At 41.9% G+C, this 26,335-nt stretch overlaps 1 protein-coding gene across 10 annotated transcripts in view; it reads left to right on the forward strand.

Moving 5' to 3' along the window:
- LOC115123979 (receptor-type tyrosine-protein phosphatase mu-like) overlaps window positions 1-26,335 on the forward strand; it is a 399,895-nt gene that overhangs the window by 297,760 nt on the left and 75,800 nt on the right. For 4 of the 10 annotated variants that reach the window (XM_065006960.1, XM_065006963.1, XM_065006964.1 and 1 more), the window contains 7 exons: window positions 1,361-1,518; window positions 3,424-3,495; window positions 4,059-4,085; window positions 7,883-8,082; window positions 14,461-14,548; window positions 15,631-15,707; window positions 19,354-19,390. In XM_065006960.1, the coding sequence (XP_064863032.1) occupies window positions 1,361-1,518; window positions 3,424-3,495; window positions 4,059-4,085; window positions 7,883-8,082; window positions 14,461-14,548; window positions 15,631-15,707; window positions 19,354-19,390 (659 nt within the window). The remainder of the gene's footprint in view (window positions 1-1,360; window positions 1,519-3,423; window positions 3,496-4,058; window positions 4,086-7,882; window positions 8,083-14,460; window positions 14,549-15,630; window positions 15,708-19,353; window positions 19,391-26,335) is intronic. The other 6 variants (XM_065006962.1, XM_065006970.1, XM_065006969.1 and 3 more) reach the window with 2 other exon arrangements.

Here is a 26,335-nt window from a genome sequence, read left to right on the forward strand (position 1 = left end):
GATCTGGCCCAACCTAACTCCCTGCCCTAAGAGTCAGGATCTGGCCCAACCTAACTCCCTGCCCTAAGAGTCAGGATCTGGCCCAACCTAACTCCCTGCCCTAAGAGTCAGGATCTATGCCCAACCTAACTCCCTGCCCTAAGAGTCAGGATCTATGCCCAACCTAACGCCCTGCCCTAAGAGTCAGGATCTGGCCCAACCTAACGCCCTGCCCTAAGAGTCAGGATCTGGCCCAACCTAACGCCCTGCCCTAAGAGTCAGGATCTATGCCTGTGTTTACATGACACTCTGGGGGATATGGCATCAAAATATACAGTGTAGCCTCTGGGTTGAATGAGGAGAAAGGTAGCACTGTTTGGATGCAGACTAGATTTCTTCTCCGCTGTCCATCTCCACTTCACGAGGAGACATGAATTGCGAGCCCTGATGTGATGTAAGAGAACAACCACAGCAGACCTGGGTTCAAATCGCAGGCTCAATGAAATCCATTATAATATTTGAAATAAAACAAATCTTAGTTGGAGCCAGGTATGAACCAGATCATGTCAATATGAGGGTTGATATAAAACAAATCTTAGTTGGAGCCAGGTATGAACCAGATCATGTCAACATGAGGCTTGATATAAAACAAATCTTAGTTGGAGCCAGGTATGAACCAGATCATGTCAATGAGGCTTGATATAAAACAAATCTTAGTTGAGCCAGCTCATGTCAACATGATATAAAACAAATCTTAGTTGGAGCCAGGTATGAACCAGATCATGTCAATATGAGGCTTGATATAAAACAAATCTTAGTTGGAGCCAGGTATGAACCAGATCATGTCAACATGAGGCTTGATATAAAACAAATCTTAGTTGGAGCCAGGTATGAACCAGATCATGTCAATATGAGGCTTGATATAAAACAAATCTTAGTTGGAGCCAGGTATGAACCAGATCATGTCAACATGAGGCTTGATATAAAACAAATCTTAGTTGGAGCCAGGTATGAACCAGATCATGTCAATATGAGGCTTGATATAAAACAAATCTTAGTTGGAGCCAGGTATGAACCAGATCATGTCAACATGAGGCTTGATATAAAACAAATCTTAGTTGGAGCCAGGTATGAACCAGATCATGTCAACATGAGGCTTGATATAAAACAAATCTTAGTTGGAGCCAGGTATGAACCAGATCATGTCAACATGAGGCTTGATATAAAACAAATCTTAGTTGGAGCCAGGTATGAACCAGATCATGTCAACATGAGGCTTGATTATGATACTTATTTAGCGTATTGCTTACTGTATCACTAGCTTTTCACTGGTTTCCCCTGTGACCCTTTCTTCTTTCTATTGTGATTGGTATGAAACCAGGAAACTGGCCAAGAAGCGCAAGGAGACCCTGAGCAGCACGCGACAGGAGATGACGGTGATGGTGAACTCCATGGACAAGAGCTACACGGAGCAGGGCACCAACTGTGACGAGGCCATCTCCTTCATGGACACCCACAGCCACACACTCAATGGGAGAAGTGAGTGTCTAACACCAGGGCATTGTGGGTTGGCGGCGGGGAGTATGGAAGGCTTTTCACACTGAGCTGAACCCAGCCAAACCAAGCTGTACATAGCTGGCCTGGTTACACATTCACAATAGTCACTGGAACCGTAGTGGAAAGGACAATGTGAGAAGAAAAACATTTTTGGTTTAGGTGGGCACAGTAGTGTGAAAAGGCTATAGGTAACATAGATTAACACTGGTACATTAGAGGAATTTCTTTCAATTCTAAACAAATTCTGTTTTATCAATGATCAAGTCATGTGAAAGGCTCTTGCAAAACCCTCGATACCCAAGCAGGTTAGAAATGTCTTCAGTTTTGTTTAGTTATTAGCTCGACTATAATTTCCCGATACAGCATCTAAATAAGGACTTATTGTCTCAGATCTTCCTCCCTTAATTTTCCCAAGCTTTCAATGCTTTAATCTTTGTTTTTGATCCTGTGCCTATTTCAAACCCTTCTTACCTTTTACTAGCCTTTTATTTACTTCTATGGGTATCCCATGTTGACACATGAGGGGGGTAGATCAACATTAAAAAAAAATTAATTTTTTTTTAGAAAATGCTCTTATCCAGAGCGATTTACAGGATTGATTAGGGTTAAGTGCCTTGCACAAGAGCACGTCGATAGATTTTTCACCTAGTCGGTTTGGGGATTCGAATCAACAAGCTGTCTGTTACTGGCCCAACACTCTTAACCGCTAGGTTACCTGCCGCCCTATATCTTCCCCATCTGTCATGCTTCCACCCCCTCTGGCCTTCCTCCTCACCCCAGGGACAGCTGACCCTGGCTGAGGTACAATCCCCTAATTCCCCCCCACCAACGGTGGTCCCCAGGCCCAAACATTAGTCAGCCCCTATTGCTTGGCATGCTGAGCCAGCGGCTCTCATCATCTGATTTCCCCCTTGTACCCCCCCCCCCCCCCTCCGCTTCCAAATGCCCCTATCCCTCACAACTATATGACATTAAGACATCCCTTCATTATAAGGATCTCCAGAATCATATTCTCTATTGTTCTTAGACCTTATATCTCTGTTACTGGAGAGTAAGTAAGCTACAGCCATGGTGTTTTCTGTCTTTCAACTCTGAAGGCTAAGAGGTGCCAGGGTCACTAGGCATTTTTTCTCTCTCCCCTTACCGCCACGCGCGCCTCATCTGTCTGTCAAAAGCAGAAAGGAGACAGGAGCGAGAACGAGTCTTGGATCGTTTGGCGCTCATTTAATATTGCAAGAGGGGAATGCCATTTCAGCCTGACAGGGCCGGCTGACGTGTCGCCGGGCAGATTGGAGTGACCTGGGAAACATTGGGGATAAATAAATAAACATGCTCTCATTGGACGACAGAGCCATTCAGCCGTGACCTTATCCCGCTGTCTATCGCAATATCCTTGACTAACAGCAGGGTCACTGTAGGCAACTTATGTCAGAATGCCTGATGGCGACCGACAAACACAGCAACGATCGCTCGGTGTACTGTGCCGGCTTTATCAACAAACCGACTGAACTTTATTGATTTGGCTGAATATGTTGTATGAACACAGCCCGTTGTTGTTACTTGTTCAAAAATACAGTCATTAAAAAGCATTAGCGTATTTGTATCCATATGCGTAGCCAGAACAGTGAATAGTGAAATGTCTTAGTTTCTTGACATTATTCGACTTGTTAAATTGACTCTGTCAGGGGACATGCAAAAGCTACAAGCCTCTTTCCTAATGGCTTCAACACACACTTCCTCCTTGAGACAACTTTTTATTCAGACAGATCTGAGTCTGGAAGCCAAATTGTTTGATTCCTACAGATCGTCTAGAAATATACTATTAATTCTTCCACTAAAGATTCTTGACCATTGTGTTACTGCCTGCTCTCTCTCTGTTGCTAAAAGCTGCCTCTCCCTCGACGTTCACCATGAAGACTAACTCCATCAGCACGTCCGTACCCACCTCCTACTACCCAGGTAAACTACCTCACCTTTTAACGCTTAACTCCTTCTGCTTCTACTACTGTCTAAAACTGCTGGTGACCTCTTATGACCCCTTGAACTTTGACCTCTTTAACAAATGGCCAATCCCGATCTAGGTGCCTGTGTCTTTGTTTGATAAACGGTTTGCTTGATCTAATGGTGGCCTGCCAAAACAATGTAATGATGCATGCTCTCTTTTTGCCTGCAGTTTTAATTGCTCTATAGCGGTTGCACTTCAGCATACTATTTGGGACAACCATTTTGAGCCATATTGGTAGATTGATTTGAATTGATCTGTATGTATATTCTATTCGATGGATCATGTTGGACATGATCTACATTTAACTGAGTTATAACCCCTTATAATGTTAAAAATGAACTATTGATGCTGTTCTTCCATTGGAGGTTTTCTTTGCCTCTTGGTGATAACAAACTGTAACTGCTCTGCTCTAATATTGCTGTCTTACCTGGAGTGGGGAGTGTGTCACCTTATTCACTGCTATATTGTCTCTTCTTTGTTAACACCCTGCTCTGCACTGGTTTTGGGTTGTGGGCAGATCCCTTTGTGCCAACCGCTATCTTGGGTGAGAAAACATTCTTCATTTTTTTCTCCCTACAATACATTCCTTATGCTTATAGACCAACTGAAACGGACAACTCCAAAATAGACTAGGTGCTGTACATTTGAGGGAAGCAGAGAGAGAGAGAGAGATGGAGATAGTGATTTGGATTGGATTGGTTTGTTTCCTGATAATGGCTTTCACACATCCATACCTGCCTGCTTTTCTTTCTTTGTCAGACCAGAAGGTTTTGTTTCTTTCTAATCAAGCTGAGGTTGGCTAATTCACTCCATCCCATCCGCATTCCGTGTCGTGCGTGTGACGTCACGTATGTCTATGACCTCTCATATGCATGGACAGACAATGTGGACTGGATGAGGGGGAGTGGCACAGCAAACCCCCAAAAAATAATATCCATACAAACAGACAAAGTAGTTCCCATCGCCATAGCAACGAACATGTAAAATAGCAAACATTGGAGAGCTCTAGGGCAATGTTAAGGATGGACACATTTGTGTCATTTTGTCAATGTCACTACTGCTTAACCTACCCTAATAAACTCCTTCAGTACAACTGTCAGTTTCAAGCCCTTTCATATAGAGAAAAGTTTCAATATCTTTGTCTCGGTAGGAGGTTTGTGCAATAGACAGCCAGGTACAATAGACAACATACAGTGCATTTGGAAAGTATTCAGACCCCTTGACTTTTTCTACATTTTATTACTTTACGCCTTATTCTAAAATGGATTAAATAAATGTTTTTCTGCATCAATCTACACACAATAACCCATAATGACAAAGCAAGAACAGGTTTTTAGAAAATGTTGCTAATTTATAAAAAATACAAAAAAGAAGTACCTTATTTACATAAGTATTCAGACCCTTTGCTTTGAGACTTGAAATTGAGCTCAGGTACATCCTGTTTCCATTGATCATCCTTGAGATGTTTCTACAACTTGATTGGAGTCCACCGGTGGTAAATTCAATTGATTGGACATGATTTGGAAAGGCACACACATGTCTATATAAGAGCAAAAATCAAGCCATGAGGTCGAAGGAATTGTCCGTAGAGCTCCGAGACAGGATTGTGTCGAGGCACAGATCTGGGGAAGGGTACCAAAACATTTCTGCAGCATTGAAGGTCCCCAAGAACACAGTGGCCTCCATCCTTCTTAAATGGAATAAGTTTGGAACCACCAAGACTCTTCCGAGAGCTGTCCGTCCGGCCGAGCTGGTCAATCTGAGGAGAAAGGGCCTTGGTCAGGAAGATGACCAAAAACCCAATGGTCACTCTGTCAGAGCTCCAGAGTTCCTCTGTAGAGATGGGAGAACCTTCCAGAAGGACTCCCATCTCTGCAGTACTCCGCCAATCAGGCCTTTATGGTGAAGTGGCCAGACAGAAGCCACTCCTCAGTAAAAGGCACATGACAACCTGCTTGGAATTAGCCGAAAGGCACCTCTGACTATGAGGAACAAGATTCTCTGGTCTGATGAAACCAAGATTGATCTCTTTTGCCTGACTGCCAAGAGTCACGTCTGGAGAAAACCTTGCGCCATCCCTACGGTGAAGCATGGTGGTGGCAGCATCAGCAGCGGGGACTGGGAGACTAGTCAGGATCGAGGCAAAGATTAAGGGAGCCAAGTACAGAGAGATCCTTGATGAAAACCTGCTCCAGAGCTCTCTGGACCTCAGTCTCAGCGAATGTTCTCCTTCCATCAGGACAACGACACTAAGCACACAGCCAAGACAACGCAGGAATGGCTTCGGGACAAATCTCTGAATGTCCCTGAGTGGCCCAGCCAGAGCCCGGACTTGAACCCGATTGAACATCTCTGGAGAGACCGGAAAATAGCTGTGCAGCAACGCTCCCCATCGAACCTCACAGAGCTTGAGAGGATCTGCAGAGAAGAATGGGAGAAACTTCCCAAATACAGGTGTGCCAAGCTTGTAGCGTCATACCCAAAAATACTCTAGGCTGTAATCGCTGCCAAAGGTGCTTCAGCAAAGTACTGAGTAAAGGGTCTAAATACTTATGTAAATGTGATATTTCAGATCTTTATAAAAAAGTGTTGCTTTGTTATTATGTAGATTGATGAGATAAAAACCCAATTGAATCAATTTTAGAATAAGGCTGTAATGTAACAAAATGTGCAAAAAGTGAAGGGGTCTCAATACTTTCCCAATTCACTTTACAAATACCAGATGTAGATATTTGACAGACACATATTAACATACCAGATAATGTACACACTGTAGGCTAGTAGAGATACAGAACACAACAGTGTCTCAAGGAAGAATGGCGTTAGTGATTTTCTAGACGTTTCCTCGGACAAGGGCCCAGTGTTCACGTTCACAATTTACAGTACCACAGAGGGTTAGCTGGGGGTTCCACTTGTTTTGTAGAGAGGTTTTCAAACGTTATCTGGACTAGTTTTTTACTAGTTAAATTGTTTTGGCTAAAGTCAAATTAATATTTTATTCATTCAGAAAACAAAATGTCTTTATCATGTCTTAGTCAGCATTGATTACATTTGAAATGGTCAATTCTAGGTGATTCCAACCAAATTAACACAACCCTAACTAAAGCGTCCCAGATCTAGCTTTCTGTGAGGTGTCCGATTGAACTGAATAGTTGGTTAGGACTGGACTCCCGGAAAGGCAAAAACATGTTGGTGCCTAGAAACAGCTAGAGAAAATTAAAACTGTGCAGGTGCTCATGCCTAAACGTCATATTGTTGCTTATACCCTGTTTCCTTTCTCTTCTTTTCTTCTTCACATTTAACCTGTTATGTCCTCTAATAAAGTGCCCATTAATGGTAAGTTGCCAGTCTGCCCTGTTTTCTCTGGGGTGAGGAAGTGTGTGTGTGTGTGTGTGTGTGCCTCATGCTATTGAAAGGGCGCTTGCCTTCCCTTGGGGCCTGCTCTCCCATCTTGTGTTGCTACGCATGCACTTGTGTTAGGGCATCTCACGCCCCCCTTCCCCCTGTGAAGCCATTACCTAGCATGGGGATTTGACTCCACCCGTGGACAGTGTTGCCTCATGCATATGTGGACTATATGACGGCCCACCCACACTCCACCACCCCTACCCCCACTTTGTTTAAATGGGGGTCTCATGCCTCTGACACTTTTTTATTTTTTTTACGGTTTCCCATAAGACATAGTTACTGAACAGAGTACCCACTTCATTTGATCGTGCACCCACGTCATCCATCCACCGCCGCCATTCCATCATCAATTTCATTTTGCCATTGGTCGATTTTGTGGATAGGAAGTTTGTATTGAGAAGTTAGCCTCAAGCTAGCGCTGTGAGAAGTTAACCCCAAGCTAGCGCTGTGAGAAGTTAGCCACAAGTTAGTGCTGTGAGAAGTTAGCCACAAGCTAGTGCTGTGATAAGTTAGCCACAAGCTAGCGCCGTGAGAAGTTAGCCACATGCTAGCGCCGTGAGAAGTTAGCCACAAGCTAGCGCTATGAGAAGTGAGGGTTATTCTAGCGGCAATAGAAATAAAGCTCTTTTCCCTCATTGTATAATGTAAATAGATTTATTTTACACCATGTTATCTGTTAAGATACGAGCTCCATTTTGTGTTCACCAAGTTTCAAAACACTGTAATAACTAGTTGAGCACAACGTAGTTTATAAGTAACTCCTGTTCATTTCATGTTTTCTCATTGAATAACTATACTGTGACCCTGTATTCATCCATTATAATGTCAAGAGTGTTTCCTATTCTATGTCCGTATGGGGTTGTGGGGCACTCCAGTCCTGACCAGTGTATATGTATTTGTGCGTGACCTCGTCCCTCCTCTCTGGGTTTCTAGATGAGAACCACACCATGACCAGTGACACCAGCAGTCTGGTCCAGTCCCACAGCCACTCCTATAAGAAGAAGAGGGAGGTGGCAGACGTGCCCCCCTACCAGACGGGTCAGCTCCACCCGGCCATCCGCGTGGCAGACCTGCTCCAGCACATTACCCAGATGAAGTGTGCTGAGGGCTACGGCTTCAAGGAGGAGTACGAGGTGAGTGGCCCAACTGCCTGCAAAATGTAGGGTCCCACCCTCCTCAATCACATGGCAAATCCTCACACACACACAAACGTCCTCACATGTCAAAATGCCCCCTCATATCAAAATGTCCTCACACGCACCCACTAATGTCCTCCCATATCACTTCCCCAGTCTGTCTGTCTTTGTCCCTGGTTGTCTTTCTTTCTGTTGTTACATTCGTTCTTGTTTATTTGCACCATACTCTTTTTCTTTTGTGTAGATTCATTGTTTGTTAGATTGATTTTGTCACTTTTTATCTCTGCAAATGAACTTCTCACTAGCTATTGTTGCACACAAAAATGCACCGGGTTTTGTGTCCACACATTCCTTCCGTTCCAATGTTTGTCACCACTTGAATTCCTCTCACATAGTGTTTGGTCTCCTGCAGTTTGTTGACTGGACGCCACACTGCCCCGTTAACGGCATCCGCTCCCTAACAATGCTAAACAACCGTCTTGGTGGAAAAAACGTGCCTTCTGAATCTTTAGAAATCCTACAGCACACGCATCCGCTAATGGGGAATTTCCCAGGCTGAGACTGTGTTAATGGCTCAGACCAGTGCGAGTTGCCAGCTCTGCCTAGAGTCTGTTTATGGGAACAGCGCTTTTCTCCAGAAGCTTATGACAAAGCTAACGACTGTCACAGCAGTGCCTTATTTCCTCGCCCTTACATAGTGTGTGTGCTTGAATACAATTGTTTGTGTGTGTGTGTACATACTGTATACACAAGCTACCTCTCTCACCTTCCAACCCATTACAAGGGAGTTTCTACCTTTTCTACGGAGGGTATTTGCCAGTGGAGTGAAAATACTTTAAAGTACTACTTAAGTCGTTTTTGTGGGTGTCTGTACTTTATTTTACTGTTTATATGTTTGACTACTTTTACTTCACTAGATTCCTAATGACAATAATGTACTTTTTACTTCATTCATTTTCCCTGATCCCTAAAATAACTCGTTAGATTTTGAATGCTTAGCAGGACTGGAAAATGGTGCAATTCATGCACTTATCAAGGGAACATCCCTGGTCATCCCTACTGCCTCTGATCTGGCGGACTCACTAAACACACATGCTACATTTGTAAATGATGTGTGCCTCAGGCTATCTGTAAAAAAAAAAAATGGTGCCGTCTAGTTTGATTAATATAAGGAATTTTAAAAGATTTATACTTTTACTTTTGATACGTAAGTATATTTTAGCAATTGCATTTATTTTGATACTTAAGTACATTTAAAACCAAATAGAATTAGAGTAGTATTTTACTGGGTGACTTTCACTTTTACTTGAGTCATTTTCTATTAAGGTATCTTTACTTTAGGTACAATTAGGTACTTTTTCCACCACTGGTATTTACCTGAAATAAACTATCCACCATTCCCCCTCCCATCTTATACTTTGCTTTGCTATACCCACTATTTACACATTAAACAACACAGGAATCAGATGAATAATTCAATCTCCCATGCCCTGGGCTGGCCCTGTGGTTTGGGACTTCCCTGAGGGCTCAATTCATTATGGATATAGATTGATGATTTTTAGGGCTTAGGTAGGCTGCTAGTGTAATAATACAGTATTTGCCAGTCATAAGAATACGGAGTGCAGAATAATTGATGCCCCTCCACTCTTCCACCTGAAAGTGCTTCTCTTCACTGTTTTTCTATAGTTTTCTACCTTTCTATTTGTAATGCCGCTACAAGTTAGAGACGGCGAATCATTGTAGTGCCCCCCCCCCCCCCCCCCCCGTTTTGTTCCCTGTTTTCTGCTACCACTGTCTCTTCTCATGTTCTCTCTAAACACAACGAGCCGAAAACTAAACAGATCAATTCTAATCTCTCCCCCGATTCCATGCTTCTTGTTATTCCATAACGTTATCTATGGAAAAGATAAACGAGGTAAGCAAGTCCCCTTTTTGGTTTGATTGTAAACAAATGTTTTTAGATTGTAGCTTTGTCACAGTATCACAGAAACCCTAGATGCAGCGATCACACAACCTACACCTCCTGATAATGATTAGAATTCTCTCTACGATACCTGCTGTTGGTTGTCTGCGTCCAAAAAGATGCATTTAACAAACCGCAATATACAACAACAACTAAATGTGTCGTCTGAGATTGAATCCCCCTGGTCAATGAGAATATAAGAGTGGTGAAATGAGTGACGTTAAGTTGACACTACAGTACAGAGCAGAGGTCCTGACTACTGGAAGTGTTTGTAGACAAAACACACTCCGCATTCATCCCAGACACACAGTAAATGATTCTCCTATAGTTCAGGCCTGTCTCTGCTTCAAAGGAAAAAAACATATTTGATTTGTGTTGATGATAATGCAGTCAGACGCCATTTTGAATTCTTAAGTCATGAAAGACTTGCTCTCTTGGTATAATATCTTACACCCAAAAAATAACCAACAAGAAAGACTGGCAGAATCTGATCATACTTAGCCTCAACAAAAATATAAACGCAACATGCAACAATTTCAAAGAGTTCCAGTTCATATGAGGAAATCAGTCAATTGAAATGAATGCATTAGGGCCTAATCTAGGGATTTCACATGACTGGGAATACAGACATGCATCTGCTGGTCACGGCTACCTTAAAAATGGCATGACAATGGGCCTCAGGATCTCGTCACGGTATCTCTGTGCATTCAAATTTCCATTGATAAAGTGCAATTCTGTTCATTGTCCGTAGCTTATGCCTGCCCATACCATAACCCCACCGCCACCACGGGGCACTCTGTTCACAACGTTGACTTCTGCAAACCGTGTGTCTGCCATCTGCCTGGTACAGTTGAAACCGGGATTCATCCAGGAAGAGCTCACTTCTCCGTGTGCCAGTGGCCATCGAAGGTGAGCGAGCATTTGCCTACTGAAGTTGGTTACGATGCCGAACTGCAGTCAGGTCAAGACCCTGGTGAGGATGACGAGTACACAGATGAGCTTCCCTGAGATGGTGTCTGTCAGTTTGTGCAGAAATTCTTTGGTTCTGTAAACCCACAGTTTCATTAACTTTCCGGGTGGCTGGAAGAACGATCCTGCGGTCTGCGGTTGTGAGGCTGCTTTGGACGTACTGCCATATTCTCTAAAACTACTTTGGAGGTGGCTTATTGCATTCTCTGGCAACAGCTCTGATGGACATTCCTGCAGTCAACTGCACGCTGCCTCAAAACTTGAGACATCTGTGGTGTTGTGTGACGAAACTGCACATTTTAGAGTGGCCTTTTATTGTCCCCAGCACAAGGTGCACCTGTATAATGACCATGCTGTTTAATCAGCTTCTTCATATGCCACACTTGTCAGGTGGATGGATTATCTTGGCAAAGGAGAAATGCTGATTTACAGGGATGTAAACACATTTGTAAACAACCTTTGTTTGGATTTGGTCTCGTGAGAGTCGACCACAGATCTCATCTCAGTAGCTCTACTTCCATGAAAATCATCTGTATAAGGCTTTGAAAATGTTTTTTGGGGGGGAAAGTATGCATGGCTTTGAATTCATTACTGGCTTTCCACCATCCACCAATCACGTTAAGGGTTACTGGCGGGTGGTGGGAAAACCTGGCCAATGGTAGATTAGTATTATAGTGCCAAGGGGGATAGATGGAGCCTGGAGCTACCTCCTAGCCATTTGACTTGTAATTCCCCCACAGTTTGCTGCTATGGATGTTAGTAATACAATATTATGTTTTATATTTTGCCAGACCTTTTTTCATTAGTATCCAACTTTTGGGTGATTTAATAGGCTCAGAAAAGCATGTTGCAAACTCTAACATGTCTTAAATAAATGTTGTATTACCCAATTTTGTATTTTCCCTCGAGCCGCACATTTCGTAGAAGTCTTGCAAACACAAGAGACATTGTTGCCAAATCTATTATTTTTCAAAGCTGGCAGTCAAAAATTATGAATAGTTGAACACCTGCCAGTGTTGGTGCACTTCACATCACATAATATTTTTTTGTGTTATCTATCTCTTCCCAAAATATTTTGACAGATTCCAGATGCTTTATAGTAATCTTTTTCTCATTGACACCGCTCACCTCTGGAGGAAGGAAAAGGGAGAGAGAGTCTCTCTCTATCAATCCTCTCCTCTCCTCCCCTGGTTCTCTCGCTCATCAGGGCAGCTCCTTGTCACGTCTTGCACATGAAAAGATAGCTCTCTTGAAAGACACACGGCAGCAATGAATAACAAACCAGCACCACTTTGAAACCCTAAACCTAGAGAGGGAGATGGAGGGAGGAGACTAAGCATCTGCAGTATTGTCAACATGTGTTTAATGCCTCTTTACTGCAGCTAGTTCTGAGACCTTCAGAGAGAGAGAAAGTGATCTGCATTAAACTACGGCCTTCTCTTCAAAGTGTCCCTTGGGGTTAACAAGACCTGTAAGGGCATGTTTTTCCAACACCCAACCGTGCTTGGTAAAGGTCAGGTGATAAGGCTGGTCTTTTAAGCTCATCTCAAGGTGACGTCAAAATGTGTACTCAAAGGATTGTTTGCATATTAATGCCGGAGACCCTCGACACCAAAGACGTCTTCAGGAAAATACACATTTTATTCCGTCCTTTCTGATTACTCCTTCATCCTCATTTAGTCAAATGGCTGTGTGATATCCATTGATAACTGTTAATAAATGCCATATTTTCAAACATTAGGCATCCCAGTCACCACCTTTCAGAAAATACCAAAAGTTCACCATCATTTGATTTGGAGTGGTGGTGCCTTTTCCTTCATTGCGTATGCCGTGGGGTGGGAGGGGGCAGTGTGAAGAGGCTCCTCGTCATGGGGACTGAGCTGTTTCATTATCCACTCAGGACTGATCAAGGCTTCTTGTTCCGTGTTATATCATTGAGGGGAAGAAGCGTGCGAGAGAGCTAGTGGGGGGGGGGGTGGTAAGTAGGATTTACAGGTCAAAAATAAGTTCCACTGCAAGCAATCAAATCTAATCAGATGAATTGTCTGATGGGACTAAGAGAGAGCGAGCGGTATTGGAAAGAGCGTGGGATGGGTATGGCTAAATAACAACACCTCGTTATGATCCGTTTATACGTCCTGCCACTCTTTGGAGACGTGATTTTGGGGGGAAGTGGAGGAGACATTAACTTACAGGAGGAAAGCAGTAGCCCCTAGCCTGGGTAAAGAACCAATAATCAACAGCACCACTCTTTGGAGACGTGATGTTGGGGGGAAGTGGAGGAGACATTAACTTACAGGAGGAAAGCAGTAGCCCCTAGCCTGGGTAAAGAACCAATAATCAACAGCACCACTCTTTGGAGACTTGATGTTGGGGGGAAGTGGAGGAGACATTAACTTACAGGAGAAAAGCAGTAGCCCCTAGCCTGGGTAAAGAACCAATAATCAACAGCACCACTCTTTGGAGACGTGATGTTGGGGGAAGTGGAGGAGACCTTTAATCAACAGCACCACTCTTTGGAGACGTGATGTTGGGGGAAGTGGAGGAGACATTAACTTACAGGAGAAAGCAGTAGCCCCTAGCCTGGGTAAAGAACCAATAATCAACAGCACCACTCTTTGGAGACGTGATGTTGGGGGGAAGTGGAGGAGACATTAACTTACAGGAGGAAAGCAGTAGCCCCTAGCCTGGGTAAAGAACCAATAATCAACAGCACCACTCTTTGGAGACGTGATGTTGGGGGAAAGTGGAGGAGACATTAACTTACAGGAGGAAAGCAGTAGCCCCTAGCCTGGGTAAAGAACCAATAATCAACAGCACCACTCTTTGGAGACGTGATGTTGGGGGGAAGTGGAGGAGACATTAACTTACAGGAGGAAAGCAGTAGCCCCTAGCCTGGGTAAAGAACCAATAATCAACAGCACCACTCCAGCAATGACATTTATTTTCATAATTAGTCCTAATTGGGTGTTGCGGTGCAAGATCAGAATTCCCAAAAACTCATACTATTAATAAATCATGAGGTGCTGTGCTCGAGCAGAGTTTTTTGATCAGGCAGGTATGTGTGTGTATTCATCTTCTGGTATGTTTCAGGGACTAGTCTTTCAGAGAGTATGTGGGTACAGTTTGTAAGGAGGACTGGTGTTCTACCTCGGTGAGGTTAGGGAGATTCTGATTGGCTTCAGTGGTGGCCTAATGGGCACCTTCTCTGACATTGCTCCCAGAAGGCCGTTCTCCTGCTTCCTCTCATCTTTAATAATGATGAAGATCTATCTCTGTTTTGACTGGAAAGGATCCACGACTGAGCTGTGCTGTCCATTTAAAGAGCTGACCTCCTAACCCTTAGGACCTTTCATGTCCTCCTGTTTAACACTTTCTCGCTCTGTCCCCCCCCCTCTCTCTCTCTTCTGTTTCTCTCTCTTTTTCTTTCCTTCCATCCGCAGAGCTTCTTTGAAGGACAGTCTGCACCATGGGACTCTGCCAAGAAAGACGAGAACAGGATGAAGAACCGATACGGAAACATTATTGCATGTGGGTACAAACAATTCTTCCTTTTTTGTCTCGACAGTCAAATCCCCCAGTTGGATATGAATTCTCAGTGTGGGTCTATTTGTGAACATTATTGTGAAAAATGTCAAGGCTGTATTGTTTGGAACATATGAAATGGTTCTACTGAATGTTAACCATAAGAACTGCGATCATTCTCTTCCTGAAAATGTCATCTTTAAGCTGTGATTGTCACGACAACTGACATCCTATCAGACATATACACACAGGCAGTACTAATTGCCTTTGCAATTATGAAAATGAGCCCTGACTTGGGAACAATTTCATTTCTGGGCTTGAGACATTGCCGAGGGTGTCACACACACACCACCCTCACAGCTATACCAGTCCCCCAACGAGGAGACCGCCCCTGTCATTTCCACGGCAATACGATTCCGGACACTTCCTGTCTCTGCAAATGAGCAACCGACCAATCACAGTTCTCCACCCGGCGCGGCGGCCAATTAGCTGCAGGGCATGTTGGATGGACTGCCAGTTTTCTGCCGGCTGTAATAATTAAAGTGAATAAATCATTCAGAGTGAGTTAGTCTCTCCTCTGAGAGAAAGAGAGAACAGAGGAGATATCTCGTATTAGTCAAATTGGATTATTTTGACTAATGGATAGACACTTGTTTCATAACAGAGCTCTGTTGTGGTGATTTTGATTAAGTAGAGGCACACTTCACTATGGTTGATTTACCAAAGCTTATTCTCTGCAACTATCTGGTGATTTGGACTCACTGGGTCCAGATCATTCTCTTCGAATCCCAAAACTAAAGAAGAACTGAAACTGAAGTGCCAGCGTAGTTCACTTCCACACCACCGTTGACTTGTACCCTAATGAATAGGGACTTCAACTTATTCAACCAGGAAAGGGCTTCCTTCTATAGGGCATATGTCAGAGAAAAACACAGTGACCTGGTAGTTGTACCTGCAGGAGTTGATGACCTTAAACTTCATAGTCCCTATCCTCCACAGGGATGGCCTACCAGTGTTTGTCTCGTTCGTATGACTAATGGGGCCCTTGTTTCTCACTCTCTCTCTCTCTCTGTCCTGTCTTCCTCCAGATGATCACTCCCGTGTCCGGCTGCAGGCTATCGAGGGAGAGCAGAGCTCTGACTACATTAATGCAAATTACGTGGATGTAAGTACAACACCAGCCGGGGTTAGACAGAAAGGTCAGCCAGCATGTGTGTGCGCATAGCTCTCAGAAGGAACGAGATGATGGCAAGGCTACTGCTTATAGCCCCCAATCCTCCTCACTCTCCTCCTCTTCCTCTTCCTCTCAAAATAGGGATATATACAGTGCCTTTGTAAAGTGTTCAGACTCGTTGACTTTTTCAACATTTTGTTACGTTACTGCCTTATTCTATAATGGCTATAAAAAAATACAGAGACCTTATTTATAGAAGTATTCAGACCCTTTGCTATGAGCTCAGGTGCATCCTGTTTCCATTGATCATCCTTGAGATGTTTCTACAACTTGATCAGTTGATTGGACATGATTTGGAAAGGCACACACTGGTCTATACAATGTCCCACAGTTGACAGTGCATGTCAGAGCAAAAATCAATCCATGAGGTCGAAGGAGTTGTCCATAGAGCTCCGAGACAGGATTGTGTCGAGGCACAGATCTGGGGAAGGGTGTCAAAAAATGTCTGCAGCATTGAAGGTTCCCAACAACAAGTACGGGAATTGCACCAATAAGATAAGACTGTAACTACCAATTGGATAACGCAAAATTGGGGAGAAAAAAGGAGTTAAAATTGGGTATTGTGTGTAGATTGATGAGGGGGAAAAACAATTGATTACATTTTAGAATAAGGCTATAATGTAACAAAATGTGGAAAAAGTCAAGAGGTCAGAACACTTTCTGATTGCGCTGTATGTCCAATCTGTAGAATTAGAATACTTGGTCCAACTCTACGGACTGCACACAGTCACGTCCAGCACGTAGGATTGTTGGTTTGCTAAAAGCCCACCCCTTGTTTACCCTCCTGGCTATTACTGTTGACAGAGTACATTTTATTTTCCTCTCCAGTCAACCAGCTGGCACAGTGCAACCCATGCCAACCAACCACCCCATGCATACTTATCATCTCCCTCTTCCTCACCTCCCCCTCTACCTCCTCGCCTCCCCCTCCCCTCCTCGCCTCCCCTCTACATCCTTGCCTCCTCCTCCCCTCCTCGCCTCCCCCTCTACATCCTTGCCTCCTCCTCCACGCCTCCCCCTCTACCTCCTCGCCTCCTCCCCTACCTCCTCGCCTCCTCCCCCTCTACCTCCTAGCTTTCTCCACGCCTCCCACTCTACCTCCTAGCTTCCTCCTCGCCTCCTCCTTTACCTCCTCTCCGCCTCCTTCACGCCTCCCCCTCTACCTCCTAGCTTCCTCCCCTCTACCTCCTATTCCTCCACATCTCCCCCTCTACCTCCTAGCTTCCTCCTCGCCTCCTCCTTTACCTCCTCTCCGCCTCCTTCACGCCTCCCCCTCTACCTCCTAGCTTCCTCCACGCCTCCCCCTCTACCTCCTAGCTTCCTCCACACCCCCTCTACCTCCTAGCTTCCTCCTCGCCTCCTCCTTTACCTCCTCTCCGTCTCCTTCATGCCTCCCACTCTACCTCCTAGCTTCCTCCACGCCTCCCCCTCTACCTCCTTGCCTCCCCCTCTACCTCCTTGTCTCCCCCTCTACATCCTCACCTCCCCCTCTACCTCCTAGCTTCCTCCTCGCCTCCCCCTTTACATCCTCGCCTCCTCCTCCACGCCTCCCCCTCTACCGCCACTCCGAGCTTTGCCTTCATTTGTCATTAGCCATTAGCAACATTACCGTTAGCTCCCTCCTCTTCAAAGGTAAATGAGTGTAGATTTGCAGTGCAGGTGCTCGGAGATTGATAAAGAGATAATTATGAAAGCAGCGGCTCATTGTCAATAGAGGACTATCTAAGTGTTAGAGCGGAAACATCTAAGTCCTCGCTGTCTTGCTTGGGTACCGCCTGTTCTTATAGTCCTCCATAACCAGAAGTTATCCAGAACCATTTTTATTTGCATACGTGATTGTTGTTTGGGTCTGGGAGGTGTGATTACAAGGACATTATGTAGAGTGACATCTGTTACGTTGTTGCTACGTTGTTGTTAAGTCTGTTAAGATGCTGTCCCTAGAAACTTAATGGACATTTAGCATTTGAAATAAGGATTTGTCATCCCACCAAATCAATTTCCTAAGAATCAGTCTTACAGTACTCATTAGAATATAGCAGAAATAAATTCTGGGTGTTTGTGTGTCCAGTCCTGTGTCTGTGTCCAGTCCTGTGTGTGTTGTGTTGAATTAGCATTCTGCGGCTCATCTAGCCGCACTGCAGGTTAGCTGATGAAGCTACTTACAGCCTGACCCCCAAGGGACTCGTGGTGAATTAACCATCAGGACTCCTATCAGGACACGGGCCTGAAGACCTGTATATGTACTGTACACCTCCCTCCGCTGAACCTCTCCTCTCCGTTCAGACTCTGTCTGGCTTGCTGCTCCCTCCCGAGTGTTTCTGTAGCCTGGTCCAAGATCTGTTTGTGCTGTCTTGCATGACGACGACCATAGCAGTTGGCTAATTAGCACAGATCTGGGACCAGGCTAGGGTTTGTGTGTGGCGCAGTCAGTCAGTGAACTCTGCAGCACTTTAGTGAGTGCTGCTTGTCTCCCAGGCACAGACACAACAGATCCCAATGAAGTCGAATTTCAGAAGAACGTCGAAACCTTTCTTCCATCATGATGATCACACAATACGTGACCAGTCAAAAACCCTTCTCCTAATAGTCTCTCGCTAACTAACTCTATAGTCGATTTTCCTCACCATGTGTGCTCCCACGGTGAGAAGTCATCGATAGTGTGCAGAGCAAGAGGATAAACAACTCTTATGCTGGACAAGATATAAAGAAATCATTTAAACAGTGCACTCAGCAATCAGAGCCCAGAGAGGCAGAGAGCCCGTCAGAGCCCAGAGAGGCAGAGAGCCCAGCCTATCAGAGTAGAGGGATTAAGTTTTCCCGTTTGATTCAGTCCTTTTATATTCCACGTTGAGAAAGTTAATTACTGTTGAGGTAAATTAAATATGGCGGTGTTAAGAGCTGGACCAGATGAAGACAATGGCTCACACTTTGTGGCGTGTGGGAACGGCTCTTTACGCTTACATTTAGCTTCCCACTTTGTACGGTAGGCCTTGCTAGAATACAAGATGCTCGACAAATTAAATTTGAAGGGATTCGAGTAATCCCTAGGAGATTGAGAGTATTACGAAGATAAATCACACAATATGCATTGGAAGAATAGTACAACCATGTGTATGTTGGATGTTAATTTGACCACTATTGTCACAACAAAATAATCCTGCAGCAACACAGGATTTGAATGTTTAGTCCATAATGTTGCTTGATCGATGGTTAGACTATTAGCTGGCCAAGAAATGAGGCTACATGAAAAGTGCAATACTGTTAATATAACTAACTGCCTGTTAGTGTGGGTTTTAAATTAATTTATGTAAATCATGATCCTTATTTACATGTGTGTTCACTAACGTTATATTTGCTGGAAGCCCAATCAACCTTTTCTTTCTAATTGGTTTGAATTATTTATTAATTTAAGATCAGACTGCTGCTTTTGAAATATGTTTTCACTGCAGCAGGTTTTGCTTTTTGACTCAAGTAAACAAATATGCCCATTATCCTGCATTCCTTTGTGTGTTCAAACCTTTTTGACTCACATGCTTAAAGTTTGTTTCTCTCTCTCGCTCTGTCTTTCGGATTTCAGGGCTACCACAGACCAAATCACTACATCTCTACCCAAGGTAAGAACAGCAACACACCATAGGCATTCTCTTGTCTGAATATTTTCAGTATTGTTGTCAGATCTGCGACTCTTCCGTCTGCTGTTCAGACTGACGGCCTCATCGGAAGTGTCAACACGGATATATAGGAGATGTGTAAAAAGCTGTGGGACTCCCCTCTCTTTAACCAACCTCCTCTCCACCTTCCAAGCCGTGTTATGTAGCGGCATAGAACAATTCATCAGCCGTGTGAGCAGGAGGGGTGGAGAGAGAACGAGGGATGAGAAAGGAAGAGCGCAGTAATAAATAAATGGATTAGGCCATGTGTACTGGCGCATTTGTATGTGTGTGTGCGCATTCATGCACGTGCATGTCTATAGGTGTGTGTTTTATATAACTGCGTTAATCCGGCAGGCAGATGCTGGCTGTGTGTAAGAGGACCGCTTTTCCAACAAGCCCCCTGGAGGGGCTCTCTGATTGATAGTTAATTGTTGTGCAGTTCTCAGAGGCCCTGTTTCCGCAGCCAGCCGCGCAAAGGTAATTCCATTCCTTGCTCACTCCGAGTAAAGGCAGCCCATTGAGACATAATAGACTCTGCAGTCTGGTCTAGTTGGCCTGGCATTATGGCCACCCTCCTGGCTGCTCTGAACCTGACCAGCATCTTAAACGGCCTCCACTATGACTTGGTAGTGTGACTCCGTGTACAACATTGTTTCCAGTAATGCAGAGTTAAAGATAAGATCAAAAATCAAATAGAAATGGTGACAGGAGGAATAAATACACAGTGAATAACAAAAAAAATAGAGTAAAACAAATTGGCTGTATACAGGGAGCAGAAAATAACATATCTGAATACAGGAAGTAGAAAATAACATGGCTGTATACAGGAAGTAGAAAATAACATGGCTATATACAGGAAGTAGAAAATAACATGGCTGTATACAGGAAGTAGAAAATAACATGGCTATATACAGGAAGTAGAAAATAACATGGCTTTATACAGGGAGCAGAAAATAACATGGCTATGTACAGGTAGCAGAAAATAACATGGCTATATACAGGGAGTAGAAAATAACATGGCTATGTATAGGGAGTAGAAAATAACATGGCTGTGTACAGGGAGTAGAAAATAACATGGCTATATAGGGAGTAGAAAATAACATGGCTATATAGGGAGTAGAAAATAACATGGCTGTGTACAGGGAGTAGAAAATAACATGGCTATGTATAGGGAGTAGAAAATAACATGGCTATATAGGGAGTAGAAAATAACATGGCTGTGTACAGGGAGTAGAAAATAACATGGCTATGTATAGGGAGTAGAAAATAACATGGCTGTGTACAGGGAGTAGAAAATAACATGGCTATGTATAGGGAGTAGAAAATAACATGGCTATATAGGGAGTAGAAAATAACATGGCTGTGTACAGGGAGTAGAAAATAACATGGCTATGTATAGGGAGTAGAAAATAACATGGCTATATAGGGAGTAGAAAATAACATGGCTATATACAGGGAGTAGAAAATAACATGGCTATATACAGGGAGTAGAAAATAACATGACTATGTATAGGGAGTAGAAAATAACATGGCTATATACAGGAGTAGAAAATAACATGGCTATATACAGGGAGTAGAAAATAACATGACTATGTATAGGGAGTAGAAAATAACATGGCTATATACAGGGAGTAGAAAATAACATGGCTATATACAGGGAGTAGAAAATAACATGACTATGTATAGGGAGTAGAAAATAACATGGCTATATACAGGGAGTAGAAAATAACATGGCTATATAGGGAGTAGAAATAACATGGCTGTATAGGGAGTAGAAAATAACATGGCTATATAGGGAGTAGAAAATAACATGGCTATATAGGGAGTAGAAAATAACATGGCTATATATAGGGAGTAGAAAATAACATGGCTATATACAGGAAGTAGAAAATAACATGGCTTTATACAGGGAGCAGAAAATAACATGGCTATGTACAGGTAGCAGAAAATAACATGGCTATATACAGGGAGTAGAAAATAACATGGCTATGTATAGGGAGTAGAAAATAACATGGCTGTGTACAGGGAGTAGAAAATAACATGGCTATATAGGGAGTAGAAAATAACATGGCTATATAGGGAGTAGAAAATAACATGGCTGTGTACAGGGAGTAGAAAATAACATGGCTATGTATAGGGAGTAGAAAATAACATGGCTATATAGGGAGTAGAAAATAACATGGCTGTGTACAGGGAGTAGAAAATAACATGGCTATGTATAGGGAGTAGAAAATAACATGGCTGTGTACAGGGAGTAGAAAATAACATGGCTGTGTACAGGGAGTAGAAAATAACATGGCTATGTATAGGGAGTAGAAAATAACATGGCTATATAGGGAGTAGAAAATAACATGGCTGTGTACAGGGAGTAGAAAATAACATGGCTATGTATAGGGAGTAGAAAATAACATGGCTATATAGGGAGTAGAAAATAACATGGCTATATACAGGGAGTAGAAAATAACATGGCTATATACAGGGAGTAGAAAATAACATGACTATGTATAGGGAGTAGAAAATAACATGGCTATATACAGGGAGTAGAAAATAACATGGCTATATACAGGGAGTAGAAAATAACATGACTATGTATAGGGAGTAGAAAATAACATGGCTATATACAGGGAGTAGAAAATAACATGGCTATATACAGGGAGTAGAAAATAACATGACTATGTATAGGGAGTAGAAAATGACATGGCTATATACAGGGAGTAGAAAATAACATGGCTATATAGGGAGTAGAAATAACATGGCTGTATAGGGAGTAGAAAATAACATGGCTATATAGGGAGTAGAAAATAACATGGCTATATAGGGAGTAGAAAATAACATGGCTATATATAGGGAGTAGAAAATAACATGGCTATATAGGGAGTAGAAAATAACATGGCTATATATAGGGAGTAGAAAATAACATGGCTATATAGGGAGTAGAAAATAACATGGCTATATAGGGAGTAGAAAATAACATGGCTATATAGGGAGTAGAAAATAACATGGCTATATACAGGGAGTAGAAAATAACATGGCTATATATAGGGAGTAGAAAATAACATGGCTATATACAGGGAGTAGAAAATAACATGGCTATATATAGGGAGTAGAAAATAACATGGCTATATAGGGAGTAGAAATAACATGGCTATATAGGGAGTAGAAATAACATGGCTATATAGGGAGTAGAAATAACATGGCTATATAGGGAGTAGAAAATAACATGGCTATATAGGGAGTAGAAATAACATGGCTATATATAGGGAGTAGAAAATAACATGGCTATATAGGGAGTAGAAAATAACATGGCTATGTATAGGGAGTAGAAATAACATGGCTATATAGGGAGTAGAAATAACATGGCTATATATAGGGAGTAGAAAATAACATGGCTATATAGGGAGTAGAAAATAACATGGCTATATATAGGGAGTAGAAATAACATGGCTATATACAGGGAGTAGAAAATAACATGACTATGTATAGGGAGTAGAAAATAACATGGCTATATATAGGGAGTAGAAAATAACATGGCTGTATAGGGAGTAGAAAATAACATGGCTGTATAGGGAGTAGAAAATAACATGGCTGTATAGGGAGTAGAAAATAACATGGCTATATAGGGAGTAGAAAATAACATGGCTATATAGGGGAGTAGAAAATAACATGGCTGTATAGGGAGTAGAAAATAACATGGCTATATAGGGAGTAGAAAATAACATGGCTATATAGGGAGTAGAAAATAACATGGCTATATATAGAGGAGTAGAAAATAACATGGCTGTATAGGGAGTAGAAAATAACATGGCTATATAGGGAGTAGAAAATAACATGGCTATATATAGGGAGTACAAAATAACATGACTATGTATAGGGAGTAGAAAATAACATGGCTATATACAGGGAGTAGAAAATAACATGGCTATATACAGGGAGTAGAAAATAACATGGCTATATATAGGGAGTACAAAATAACATGACTATGTATAGGGAGTAGAAAATAACATGGCTATATACAGGGAGTAGAAAATAACATGGCTATATACAGGGAGTAGAAAATAACATGACTATGTATAGGGAGTAGAAAATAGCATGGCTATATAGGGAGTAGAAATAACATGGCTGTATAGGGAGTAGAAAATAACATGGCTATATATAGGCAGTAGAAAATAACATGGCTATATATAGGGAGTAGAAATAACATGGCTATATAGGGAGTAGAAAATAACATGGCTATATAGGGAGTAGAAAATAACATGGCTATATAGGGAGTAGAAAATAACATGGCTATATACAGGGAGTAGAAAATAACATGGCTATATATAGGGAGTAGAAAATAACATGGCTATATATAGGGAGTAGAAAATAACATGGCTATATAGGGAGTAGAAATAACATGGCTATATATAGGGAGTAGAAAATAACATGGCTATATAGGGAGTAGAAAATAACATGGCTATGTATAGGGAGTAGAAATAACATGGCTATATAGGGAGTAGAAATAACATGGCTATATATAGGGAGTAGAAAATAACATGGCTATATATAGGGAGTAGAAAATAACATGGCTGTATAGGGAGTAGAAAATAACATGGCTGTATAGGGAGTAGAAAATAACATGGCTATATATAGGGAGTAGAAAATAACATGGCTGTATAGGGAGTAGAAAATAACATGGCTGTATAGGGAGTAGAAAATAACATGGCTATATAGGGAGTAGAAAATAACATGGCTATATAGGGAGTAGAAAATAACATGGCTATATATAGGGAGTAGAAAATAACATGGCTGTATAGGGAGTAGAAAATAACATGGCTATATAGGGAGTAGAAAATAACATGGCTATATAGGGAGTAGAAAATAACATGGCTATATATAGAGGAGTAGAAAATAACATGGCTGTATAGGGAGTAGAAAATAACATGGCTATATAGGGAGTAGAAAATAACATGGCTATATAGGGAGTAGAAAATAACATGGCTGTGTACAGGGAGTAGAAAATAACATGGCTATATATAGGGAGTAGAAAATAACATGGCTGTATAGGGAGTAGAAAATAACATGGCTATATAGGGAGTAGAAAATAACATGGCTATATAGGGAGTAGAAAATAACATGGCTATATAGGGAGTAGAAAATAACATGGCTATATAGGGAGTAGAAAATAACATGGCTATATAGGGAGTAGAAAATAACATGGCTATATAGGGAGTAGAAAATAACATGGCTATATAGGGAGTAGAAAATAACATGGCTATATATAGAGGAGTAGAAAATAACATGGCTGTGTACAGGGAGTAGAAAATAACATGGCTATATAGGGAGTAGAAAATAACATGGCTGTATAGGGAGTAGAAAATAACATGGCTATATACAGGGAGTAGAAAATAACATGGCTATATATAGGGAGTAGAAAATAACATGGCTATATAGGGAGTAGAAAATAACATGGCTATATAGGGAGTAGAAAATAACATGGCTATATACAGGGAGTAGAAAATAACATGACTATGTATAGGGAGTAGAAAATAACATGGCTATATACAGGGAGTAGAAAATAACATGGCTATATACAGGGAGTAGAAAATAACATGGCTGTATAGGGAGTAGAAAATAACATGGCTGTATAGGGAGTAGAAAATAACATGGCTATATATAGGGAGTAGAAAATAACATGGCTATGTATAGGGAGTAGAAAATAACATGGCTATATACAGGGAGTAGAAAATAACATGGCTATATAGGGAGTAGAAAATAACATGGCTATATATAGGGAGTAGAAAATAACATGGCTATATAGGGAGTAGAAAATAACATGGCTATATACAGGGAGTAGAAAATAACATGACTATGTATAGGGAGTAGAAAATAACATGGCTGTGTACAGGGAGTAGAAAATAACATGGCTATATAGGGAGTAGAAAATAACATGGCTATATACAGGGAGTAGAAAATAACATGGCTGTATATGGAGTAGAAAATAACATGGCTGTATAGGGAGTAGAAAATAACATGGCTATATAGGGAGTAGAAAATAACATGGCTATATAGGGAGTAGAAAATAACATGGCTATATAGGGAGTAGAAAATAACATGGCTATATATAGGGAGTAGAAAATAACATGGCTGTATAGGGAGTAGAAAATAACATGGCTATATAGGGAGTAGAAAATAACATGGCTATATAGGGAGTAGAAAATAACATGGCTATATATAGAGGAGTAGAAAATAACATGGCTATATACAGGGAGTAGAAAATAACATGGCTATATAGGGAGTAGAAATAACATGGCTGTATAGGGAGTAGAAAATAACATGGCTATATACAGGGAGTAGAAAATAACATGGCTATATATAGGGAGTAGAAAATAACATGGCTATATAGGGAGTAGAAAATAACATGGCTATATAGGAGTAGAAAATAACATGGCTATATACAGGAGTAGAAAATAACATGACTATATATAGGGAGTAGAAAATAACATGGCTATATACAGGAGTAGAAAATAACATGGCTATATACAGGGAGTAGAAAATAACATGGCTGTATAGGGAGTAGAAAATAACATGGCTATATAGGGAGTAAAAATAACATGGCTATATATAGGGAGTAGAAAATAACATGGCTGTGTACAGGGAGTAGAAAATAACATGGCTATATAGGAGTAGAAAATAACATGGCTATATATAGGGAGTAGAAAATAACATGGCTATATATATGGAGTAGAAAATAACATGGCTGTATAGGGAGTAGAAAATAACATGGCTATATAGGGAGTAGAAAATAACATGGCTATATAGGGTAGAAAATAACATGGCTATATAGGGAGTAGAAAATAACATGGCTATATATAGGGAGTAGAAAATAACATGGCTGTATAGGGAGTAGAAAATAACATGGCTATATAG

The sequence above is a fragment of the Oncorhynchus nerka genome, linkage group LG22, assembly GCF_034236695.1.
Source record: "Oncorhynchus nerka isolate Pitt River linkage group LG22, Oner_Uvic_2.0, whole genome shotgun sequence".
NCBI lineage: Eukaryota > Metazoa > Chordata > Actinopteri > Salmoniformes > Salmonidae > Oncorhynchus > Oncorhynchus nerka.